The sequence below is a fragment of the Manis javanica genome, chromosome 3 (assembly GCF_040802235.1).
Source record: "Manis javanica isolate MJ-LG chromosome 3, MJ_LKY, whole genome shotgun sequence".
In the NCBI taxonomy this organism is placed as follows: domain Eukaryota; kingdom Metazoa; phylum Chordata; class Mammalia; order Pholidota; family Manidae; genus Manis; species Manis javanica.
The window spans coordinates 164,140,359-164,151,671 of NC_133158.1; the positions used below are offsets into that span (position 1 = coordinate 164,140,359).

The 11,313-nt window shown below is 37.9% G+C and overlaps 1 protein-coding gene across 2 annotated transcripts; it reads right to left on the minus strand.

Moving 5' to 3' along the window:
• Window positions 1–2,930: 2,930 nt before the first annotated feature.
• Window positions 2,931–11,025, minus strand: ACKR4 (atypical chemokine receptor 4). 2 transcript variants are annotated; one of them, XM_017671422.3, is made up of 4 exons: window positions 10,705–11,025; window positions 10,063–10,469; window positions 7,668–7,766; window positions 2,931–7,550 (listed from the first exon to the last, which is right to left on the minus strand). In XM_017671422.3, the coding sequence occupies exon 4, from the start codon at window positions 7,539–7,541 to the stop codon at window positions 6,489–6,491; it is 1,053 nt and encodes a 350-aa protein (XP_017526911.2). In that variant the 5' UTR covers window positions 7,542–7,550; window positions 7,668–7,766; window positions 10,063–10,469; window positions 10,705–11,025; the 3' UTR covers window positions 2,931–6,488. The 2 variants fall into 2 exon arrangements, with proteins under 2 accessions (XP_017526911.2, XP_036857011.2); XM_037001116.2 differs by lacking the exon at window positions 7,668–7,766 and having other exon boundaries at window positions 10,063–11,024.
• Window positions 11,026–11,313: the final 288 nt, after the last annotated feature.

Below are 11,313 nucleotides of genomic sequence, written 5' to 3' on the forward strand. Positions count from 1 at the left end.
TCTTAGCCTTTCAGAATGCTCCAACTTTCCCTCTTGTCCAACCCCATTATCATCAAAGCCCAATGCACTGTGGACTCACTGTGTTCCCAGAGAAAATCCCCAGGGCCAGGTGTGCAGGATTCCTGAGCACTTATCCCTTCTCTGCTCTGTTCCTCTCCTTCCCACTTTCAGGAGTGCTGGGATGGGCAAAGGGCTTGGGTCCCAGTCAATCCTGTCTCTACCACTTTACCCTCTCTGTGTGGTCTTCTCTTCTTCACCAGGTGTAGATGTCTGTTCTGCAGTCTTCAGGTCACTTGCAGGGTTAGTTTTGTTTGCTATAGTTGCTTCTGTGGTGTGTAAGTGGGAGGAGGTTTCTGCCTTGCCTCCCCATTCCACCATATTTTCTCATGGTCTTCCAGGTACTGGATATTTCTATGGCTAATTGAAATGGATAGATTCCAAATCTTTTGGTTAGCCTCAACATCTCCATTTATTCGCCAATTATTTATTGATTACCTATTTGGCATAGATCAAGAAATAAAATACACAATGATTCTTGCCCTCATGGAGCTTATATTCTAATGGTAAGAGACAAAAATAAATAATAAATATATGAAATGAGTAGGTTATGTAGTAAGTTTCAAAATGAAAAGTGCTGTGGAAGAAAAACCCCAGCAGGGTAGGGGAGCTCTGAAACTCTGGAGGACAGGAATATGGATTACAATTTAAGGTAGAATGGGCAGAACAGGCCTTATTGAGAAAATGACATTCCATAAAGAATTAAGGTGAGTGATTTAGCCATGCAATCTGGGGGAAGAGTTTCCATAACAGAGGAAACAGAAAATGCAAAGAGCCTCAGGCAAGAATGTGATTGTTGTATTTCAGGAATATCCAAGGAGGCCAGAGTGTCTGGGAGAAGAGTAGTAGGAGAACAGGACCTTATATGTTGGGTCTTATAGGCCAGTTAAGGGCTCATACCTTCAGTGAAATGGAAAACTGTTGGAGATTTGAGCAGAGGAGTGACAAGATGTCACTTCAGTTTTAAAAGGATCACTTTGGCTGCTATGCTGAGCATGGACAAAAGGAGGGAAGGAAGGAAAGAGGGAGTCTGTTGCAGTGATGCTGGTGAGAGGGGATGATTGGTTCTAGGGTAGTAGCTGTGGAAGGGCTGTGAAGTGAAAAGATTCTAAATATATTTTGAAGGCAGAGCCAAGAGGGTTTCCTGCTTGGATATGGGGTATTAATGAAGAGGTCAAGAGTGTCTCCAAGGGCTTTAGCCTGAATAATTGGAAGGATGAAGGAACTAGTTCACAGACTTTTGGTGATAATTGAATTTGTCCCTGATGTGTCCTCTTCAAAACACTGATTTATCAAATTACTGCTGTACTACATTTTAATCCAATTATGAGGCTGTTATAAAAGTAAAGAAATCTATAGGGTTTCCAGGCATCCATCTCATTTGTGTGAGGCTATTACATCATGTTCACATAGGTGGCATAATTCTTTGGAAAGAGAACTGGTAGTCTTTTGTTTAGGATTTTTTTTATTGCTATTCATAGTAAGAAATATATTTTATATTGTGACCCGATATAAAGCAAATGTAGTTGTATGTGTGTTCGTGAATGGATGGATGGAGAGATAGGAGGGAGGAGGGGAAGGGAGAGAGACTTATGTGTTACTAAAACAAGCCTTCATGAAACAGTGGTCTCCCTTACTATATGCAATGCATTCAGATGTTTTCCACTGAGTCTAATCTAATGTTTTCTATTTTTATCTTTCATTTTTCTTTAGAGAATGCTAGCCATCCCCAATAAATTGATTTCTGACACACTAATGGGTCATAATATAAAAAATAATGCCATAGAAGAAGCCTTTGCAGATGCAGCTCTGCCACTGCTCCTGCATCTGACCTGTCAGCTCACTTCTTACTAGATGGTCACAGACTTTTTTCTAGTACTAAAATTTCGGGAGTGCTGAAATTTTTTAATTGTCCAGAGAAATACTTTTTTGTGACCAAATTATGAGCAGCAACTCTTCTCAGCAAACAAGGTGTGTAAAAGCATAATAGAAAACTAGGTATTTTCTTTTTGTAGTGGAGGTATCTTCATAAAGGCCTTGGGGCACTGTGTTTTGGAGAATTTCCAAGACAGATAAAGAAGGGAATTTTTTTTCCTTTTTAAAAAAATTTTGTTATCATTAATCTACAATTGCATGAAGAACATTATGTTTACTAGGCTCTCCCCTACCCCACATCCCCCCCAAACCCCATTACAGTCACTGTCCATCAGCATAGTAAGATGTTGTTGAATCACTACTTGTCTAAGGAAGGGAATGTTTAATTGATGCTGATTAAATACTTAAGGAAAAAGCATAAAAGATGAATTTCTACTCAAGCCACACAGATTATTTCCCAAATAGTTATAAAAGCTTATGGGAGACATATGAACTCTTCCAATTTGTCTTTTGTTTTGTTTTTTGACCTTCACTGAAGCTACAATTTTGTATACTGGAAGGTTGGAAATAGCAATTTAAATTCTAAAACAATACTGGAAAATTTATGGGCCTGTGGACTGACTTTTTGAGGAAAATAATTTTTTGTAGAAATAGTTTATATAGGTTTTCTTCCTTAACACATAAATGATAGTGTCATTTTGCCAGCTTTTCAGAATAAAATGGTAATTTTTGGAAAGCTTTTATTCAATGTTTACCTCATTTGAACTATAACAAGAAATGCTAAATTTAAAACAAGCAAAGAAAACATGAGTTTCATTAATTATATCTATAGTGACTTTTTCAAAGTTAAAAATGGAATCTCATTTTCTCTTTCAGTAGAAAAAAAAATTAAGTGTATGTTAATTATTAGGAATTTTGTGCATTTTAATATAACCTTGTTTCTAAAGAGAATACAAACATGTTTTGAGAGACTTAACTTAGACTTAACTCAATTGTGGTAAGCATTTCGGTTACTATCCTCAAAGTCATTTAAGAGATGATATTGAAAAGTTCTCTCTCAAACTTTGGTAAGTAATCAGTATTCAAGGGAAAGGTTTTAGGTAGTTACTGTCATTTTCTGTCCAGGGCAAAGATTCTGTGTTTAGCATCCTTGAGATATGACCTTGTACTTTTCTAGGTGGTATGGGGTACACAAAAGTAAGAACAATATTAGAGGTAAAGGGACAATAATTACTATGTGAGTTCAGAGGAAGGAAATATTTCTGACCCAGTAGTCAGCTTCTTCACAAGGGAAGTGGTTCAGAAGCAGGAATTTGCTTAGGAATGATGGGGAAGAATTTCACTTGCAAGAAGGCCTGGCCAAGAAAACATGTGGGAGTTAGAAAGCCCAGGGTGTGTTTGAGGAACTGTAGCCTCAGTAGAACATGTAATGTTAATTGGTCCCCAGGAACATTGCACTCACTTCTAGCAGAGCATATTTGCAAGACAGCAGACAAAGGTTTTCCTTTGGCCTGATTGAGTTAGATGGGATGAAGTGGACAAGCTTCTGTGAGTCAGAACAAGTTGAATAAATATGCACCAAATGCCACATACTTGCAAGTATTTATGGCATACTTCCATTGTAAATTATGTTTACTATTCTGTTTCAAAATAGTTTTGGTAGCAAACATCTGCTTTAAAAAGATGCATGTCTGACTTTTCTACATAAAGTTTGGATTTCATATTGGTAAATGTTTAACTGTAAAACTAATGCTTTTTATTCTGTATAGACACAGGGAACATAGAGGGGCTCTACCTAGATGGAAGTGAAAAGCAGAAACAGCAGTGGCTTGAGCCACTTCTTCAAGGGAGCACTGCCTCGTGCTTCTGTATGACGGTGAAAGCAAACCGCTGTCCTCCCCCTGGGCAGCCAGCCACCCTGCAATTATTTATTACGGATGAGCTGGTAAATGTGGAATGTGGATCTGTGTTTCAGGCCAGAAAAAAAGACGTATTTTGCCCATGGCCAGAAAAGTGAATATGTTTGTTTTGAGCTCAGTTGTAAATGTTAGCATTTTTAAACGTGCAGAATAAAACTGTCTTCCCCTTTGGGAGGACACTGGACGATGTCAGACATTAGCAGCAGAGTAAACCTAGTTTCATCATCTTTTGCCTTGCCATTCCTAAAATGTCATCTGTGAATAGCAAAGATCATTTTTATGATCATGTGTATGAAATAGTCATCTTTGTGATAATTTTATATTGATATTTACAAAATATTCAACTCTGCCATAAACCCAGAAAAATAGAACTTTCATCATCAGGGCTGGTCATAGAGCTAACATAGATTATAATCATGTGGGAAAATAAAACCAAGAGTATATGTTAATAAAAATGGGATTGGTACCATTTCTACATAGGAAACAATAATCACGAGCTCTTCCAAAGACAAAGTCTTTGCTCCATAACTGAGTTTAGAATTAAGCTAAATTTCATCTGGCCATCATTTTGGCCAGCTTTTATTGTCTTTTGTGTCATTGCATACATTTACAAAAGCAAACTAATCTCCATTTAAATCAGCAGGAGACGTTTATTGAACCCCTGCAGTTTGATCTGCTGTCTACAAAGCACTAACTGGAGGTCACTAAGTAAGTACCAGTACCCTTTCTAAAGGAACTGAGTCCTTCAGTTCAGAAAGAGGACACATGAAATATCTGAGGCGACTATTTAACAGAGTAGAGGTTGCCAGGTGCAGGTCACTGTGGTTAGGAGCTAGCCTGGAGGCCATGCAAGGGAGCAGTCTTCGAGGGTGTCCCGTGGAGACCTTCCTGAAGACACTGTGCTGAGCAGACTCAGCAGAATACAAAACAAATAAATCAGTGAAAGCATTCCTGACAGGATTTGTAAAACATAGCTAAGAGTTAAGATAGTAAACTATATGGTGGGGAAATCTGGCTTGCAGATATTTAGTACAGATTTTCACTGTGGAACATAAGAACAATATTTTTAATCTACTTATGATCCGAGATAAAATTGAGTTGTATCCCAAGTCATGTATCAATGAGGAAGCCAAGAACACAATTCAGATTGCTGATCCCCAGTGTTCTGAATACTTCATTCCTTCATTCTTCCGATGCACATTCATTGAATTCCTACTATGTGTAGGTTATGGGAAAACCAGGGTAGAATGGGGGAAAGGTAGGAAGATGAATAGGACAGAGATGCCTCTGTCCTCAAAGAGTTCACATTTGTTTATCTAAGTTTCTTCTGTAAACTGATGGTGTCTGCCTGCCTGTGAACTCAGCCTCTGCTTATTTTACAGAGCCCAATGTAGCTTCAAGTGATGCCACAAATACTGAATGTAGCATCTGACAGGACAGAGATAGCTATGTAATTAATGTCAAGAAATGGTGGAGGGAGGGGTGGTTTAGTATGCAGACCATGTTAGAACAGTATGATACAGTTACTAGTTCATGCTCACAGTTCTTTAAATTCTGCCTTTGAAAGCATTTTCAAATTGAGAAATATTTGATAAAAAGAAAAATAATTTTAGAATAGCATGTCTTGATTAAATGCTATTCATTTTAAGAGCAGAAAAAGTCTTTTTTTTACAGTGTGCAAGAGAGAAAATTCATATCAGTGCACAGTATTTTTGACCATTGTAATTTCTATTAAAATTGAATTTTAATAGAGGCATGCTACATGGACCAAAATAATTTATATGTAATTATTTTTTGGAAGATGAGCATTCACTAAAAATAATTTATCATGGTAGATATTTTCATTAAATATGAAAAGTTTTCAAAAAACACAAGTGCTTAAAAGTGTTTAAGCAAAAAATAGGAGTTTTTATACATAAGAAAATATATTTTTTAGTTAACCATCAATAGTAGACTCCACATAAATGGATTAGTCTTTCAGGAAGTGATAAAAACTGGGACCTAGATAAGAATGATTATCTGAGGATTGTTTCTAGACATCATAACTCTTAACAGGATAAATAGTGTGTTACTAAAGGAAGTTGACACCATGGAAGCAAATTGTGTGTTTAGAAACATACCACAAATGTATTAAAAGGAAAAGAAAAGCTTTTTATGTATTTTTTTGGTTGCTTATTATTATTCTTTCTTAGAGTTTATGAAATAACTTACAAATCAAAAAAAACAGGAAGAAAAAATACATTACCTTTTGCTGCATAGTAATACAAGTACTAAAATTATGCAGGGACATTATTCTTAGATTAAAATTAAGATAATTAAAGATAATTATAAATGCTCCTTAATATAAGCCTCTTTATTCATCTGTTTTAGATGGCCTAATTTATAGCACAGAGTTTTTATTATTTATGACTTTCACTATTTTCCTATATTGTTAACTTTAATTTTCATGTTATGTGCATTTATTGTTTCCTCTTCTCCTTGGCTTCTACTCTGTCTCCTTTCCCACCCCAGCCTTTTCTTTGTTATAAGTTGCCACCATAATGTTTGAGATTTGAGTTTAAGCATAATGCAGATGGTTTATCTAAGGGAGAAGCATCATTCATGTGTATTGAAGCGAGAGACAGAGCAGTTTTACATTTAAATGCTAAAAGTACTGGTTGGCTCTGCGGGGTTTTCGGAATCGAAAGGAATCTCCTCCACATTTTCTCTTTGTCTTCTCCAGGGCCCATATTTCTTGGCAACTTTCATAATGTAGTTTTTAAAAGAGGCCCCCATAAAAACATAGAGGACTGGGTTGAGACAGCTGTGAAGGAGCGCCAGGCTCTCTGTGATTTGGATGGCAACATCCATGCGTTTGCTCGCGTCGCAGTCGGTGACCACAGAGTAGATGATGTCGATGGCTTGGCAGAACTTGACAATGTTATAAGGCAGCTGAGTGGCGATGAAAACTACAACCACTGTGAGCAGAACTTTGAGGGGTCGAGATTTTTTAATGTTTGGCATCTTGATGAGTGTCTTTGCTGTGACAAAGTAGCAAACTCCCATGATAAAAAAGGGTGCTACAAATCCAACACAGATTTCCAGCATTTGAATTGCTGCTTTCATTGAAGTCCCTAGGTGGTGTGGAAAGATGGGAATGCACCTAGCCTTGTGATTGACTGTATAAAAAACCAGCTGTGGTATACTTAGCAAGACGCCAGCCATCCAGACACAGGAACAGACGAGCCAGCATGGTTTTCCTGCTCCTGAAAGATGTGGGGCTTCAGTTACTGCCCAATATCTGTCTATGCTGATACAAGCCAGGAACTGCATTCCAGAGACAAAGTTGACTGTGTACAAGGCTGAAGTAACTTTGCACATGATTTTCCCTAAAACCCACCCATGAACCGCACTGACTGCCCAAAAAGGCAGGGTGAATAGGAGGAGTAAGTCTGCCACGGCCAAATTCAGGATGTACACATCTGTTTTAGTTCTCTGCTTCTTATAATAGGCATAAATCGCCACCACTATGGAATTGCCAGCAAGCCCAGTGATGAAAGCTACTGTGAAAAAGGCAGGCAAGAAGACTTTTGAAAAATTTCTGACCTCTTCTTTTATACAGATCACTTCATACTGACTATAGTCATGAGTGCTGTTCATTTCATTTTCTTCATAATAGTAATCTGTTGACTGGTTGTGTTCCAAAGCCATGGCTCCGATCTAAACGGCAAAAAGAATACAGGGTATGCACTCCTTCATATTGATTGAAAGGAAACACTTTTTATTTAGTATATATTTTGTTCTTTTACTGGGGAACAGGTTGTTACCATAACATACCTGAGCATGAATCTCTTTAATGGAAGCCACATGAGAGTATATTCCCAAGATTAGTTTTTCATCCTTTGTTTTTACAGGTCTGTGTGCAGAGCTGTAATTCTGGGATTTACATAGGGAAGATAAAAATAATACTCTGAGGGATTTTCTTAATCATTAAACCCTAAATAAATGTAATGACCTTTACATAAAAATAATTTTCAAAGTATGAAAACTTAGATTCCGACTAAAAGGAATCAGAAATGTGATTTTTATACATACAACTTTGTAACAGTAAAATTAAAAACTAAAATACATTATTTTATTTATTTAAGATAAGTTTATTTTTATATCATCTACTTATAAATTTATTTTAAAATAAGTTGAAAAAATTACTTCAGCATTTATACCTATTTTCACTAGTTGGCTTCTATAAAACAAAGTCTCCTCCAGTTAGTGTCCGTCCAAACGTGTTGCTATATGCTTATTGTACTGCGGTTCAGGACCACCCACTTTCCACTAGTCACTTTTAGCCTTAAGCCTGCACCATCCTTGACTTCTCTCTTATCTTTGTCTCCAATTTCCAGTCAGCCGCTGAATTCTAATTTTACTCTCCAAACAGGGCTTGAGCCTGTCTCTCCCTTTTAATCTGTGCTCTTTGACACACCCGCACAATTCGACCATTGTTTCTTACCTGGCCTACTACAATATCTTCCTACCTGGTATCCTATTATTATTCCTACTTACCACCTCCTTGTCAAAACATTTTTCTTACTGCCACCAGAATGCTGTATCTAAAATGCCAGTCTGTCACTGTCCTGCTTAGCTGCTTTCCTGAAAGACACATCTCTTCACCTGAAAGATACAATCCAAGCTCCTTGGCAAGATACCCAAGGCTCCCTCTGTAATGTTGCCCCACTCCTGGTTGCTGCTCCATCTCTCTACTGTGCAGCCCATTTTGTAGGCAGTGATGGCACTGATTTGCCAGCAGTCTGCTGGCCACACCCTGCTGCAGCATATGTCTCTATCAAATTCATTCTCTTCCTTTATTGAATGTACTATTTTCTGCCCTTCCCTTCAGGGGCCAATTCCTATCCAGTTAATGTGGATATCACCTCCCCAGAAGGCTTTCCTGAATCAACAGCTATAGCTACATACCTCTCAGAGAACTGACCCCCCTCTATGGGAAAGGTGTTTCCCACACTGCGTTTGCTCTCTGCGCTCTAAGTTCCCCAGGAGTATGATCTGTTGGGTTTATGTTTTGTAATTAAGACCTTAATAGAGTTCCTGACACACATTAGGGTTCAATAAATATTTGTGAAGCAAAGGTTTTACCAGCAGGTATAAAGCTGTTACTCAAAAAAAAAAAAGCTTTTAATTCTAGAGATGATAGGCCAGGGATCTCATTCTAGAGATGATAGGCCAGGGATCTCCTTTCTCATCATTAAGTTATGTTTCTATATCAGCTATTAACACTCTGTAGTACTTAGGTAAGCTTGCACAGAATTCACGTTTTAAAATGCATATAATAATGACTTCCAATGTTTTTATTAAAGTGCTGAGTTTTTTTGTTTGTTTCTTCCTTAGTTTTTCTGTCTCCTTTGGTTATTTTTAGTCCTTGGAATAATTTCAAATATTCTCAGATTATTGTTAATGAAATGTTATTTTTGTGTGCCAATTTATGGTACAATTCAAAAGAATATTATACTTGCCAACCCTTTCTGGATTAGTAAAGCAAAGAAGGCCCCATGAGGAAAGATACTGCAGAATTCTTTTCATTGTGCAAAACCCAGATGCTGACAATTTTAAATGACTACTTTTATTCTTCAGAATATTTGAAAAGTTCCAACCTGGGAGACTCCTCTGCTCTTCATTTCTTATGCATTAATTATTAACACAATGTGAACTTTGTTCTTTCCTTCTCTTTCATCACAGAAGTCTTGAACTTGATAAAGAATAATATGGCCAAATAATGTAAGATATGGAAGGGTGTTTTTAGAAAGAATTAATCTTACTAAAAATATCAGTAAATAAGAGTAAGAGTAGGAATGGAAGTTATTTGCAGAAACGATCCCTCAGGTAGGTATACAGAAACACATTGTCTTTATTATTATTATTATTACAAGAACAAAAAATTAATGTTTTTAAAACAAAGCAGATAAAATGATGTAGTGAAACCTCATTAACAAAGGTTTATAGGCAAGTAATTGTATTAAAATAATGTTTTATTCTTGCTATACTCAGATTTCTGTTTTAAGGTTAAAGTGCATAGCTATTCTCCAGTAGCTCTTTTTTGCACATGAAAACATTTAGATTTTTATATATCAAGACCCTCTCAACATAGGTAACTACACGAAGTCTTTAGGCTTTAAAAAAAATAATATCCAAGTCAGAATGAACAAAGAAAGAAAAGACTAACCTGTTCCAGTGGGCAGAGAGGCGCAGTCTTGAATGCAGAGTGTAAAATCAAAGGACCTCTCTAACTCAGTCTACTTTTGTTTTCGTTTTACACCCCGCCTTTGTCTTGTATCCAAGAGAGCTTTCCTGAAATTTAACCTTGTGAGCACTTGATCGTTACTTAATGTATAACTGTCCTGTGAAGTCAAATACAAGTTCTTAAGTGTCCTAGGATACAAATTTGAAATAGTCCATCTTGTTTCAAAAACTACAGACCTTTCAAAGTCCCTCAGCAGGAGGGAACAAAAAAGTGCCTGCAGCTGAGGACGGCCTGCCAGACCAAAAGAAGTCCCCCCAGGGCGAGCCTCAGGGCAGCTGACAAGCACATGGAGGTAGCATCTGGAGAAGTACTCTCTGCAGTTATTTCATCTACGAAAAAACAAAAATGATTGTAGCCCAGAGAGTTATTTTTTGAAGACTAAATCATCAAAGCTCAAATTCTGAGTAATTGTTAGGCATTTGTAGAACTGAATGCTTTTATGCCAACATCATCTAATACCTGACTTAAACTACCCGACTCCTCTGGGCTTCCCCGTGCCCCTCTGTGCTTGCCCTTAGAGTATGCCTCTCCCCAGAACTTTACACTCTCTTGCTTTCCTGTTACCTTTTTCTTCAAAGACCAGAGTTCAAATCTTCAAAATCCTTCTGACTGGAAAGGTTGCTTGTTTTTTCCCAGGTTTTCGAACAAACGAAAGTTAGAGAAAGAAATGTATGCACATTTGGCCCCTGTGGCCCGCTTGGACTTGACTCTCATCACATTTGCATAACAGTTCTTAAGTTCTCATGCCAGGCTAGGCGCAGTCTCCACCTGCAAAAGTTATTTCAGACCCATGCCACTTTTTCTTCAAGCAGTTGATCTAATTTTCTTGTTGATTCTTCCCAAAAGCAGTACCTGGGAGGGTACAGCCAGTGGCGCTTCCTTGCCACCTACCACTCCTTGAGGAGGAGTCGTTTGCATGCAGCCAACCAGCTCACCAAGGTTTGGATTTGTGGTGTTTGCCATTTTCATTGGTGTAAATACTCCTACCATGACCAGTGTCAAGCCACCAGTGTGCAGTCCCCCAAGGTTGCTGAAAGATGAGCACAGTCAGCTCCCCCGAGCAGGCCTAGCATACTTCTTCCAGCACAGCCATCTCTTCACCAGGCCATGGCTGACCATTAATCCCTTCCTGCCTTCTGAGGGACACTGCTCTTCCCTGCCCTCTCTAGACTC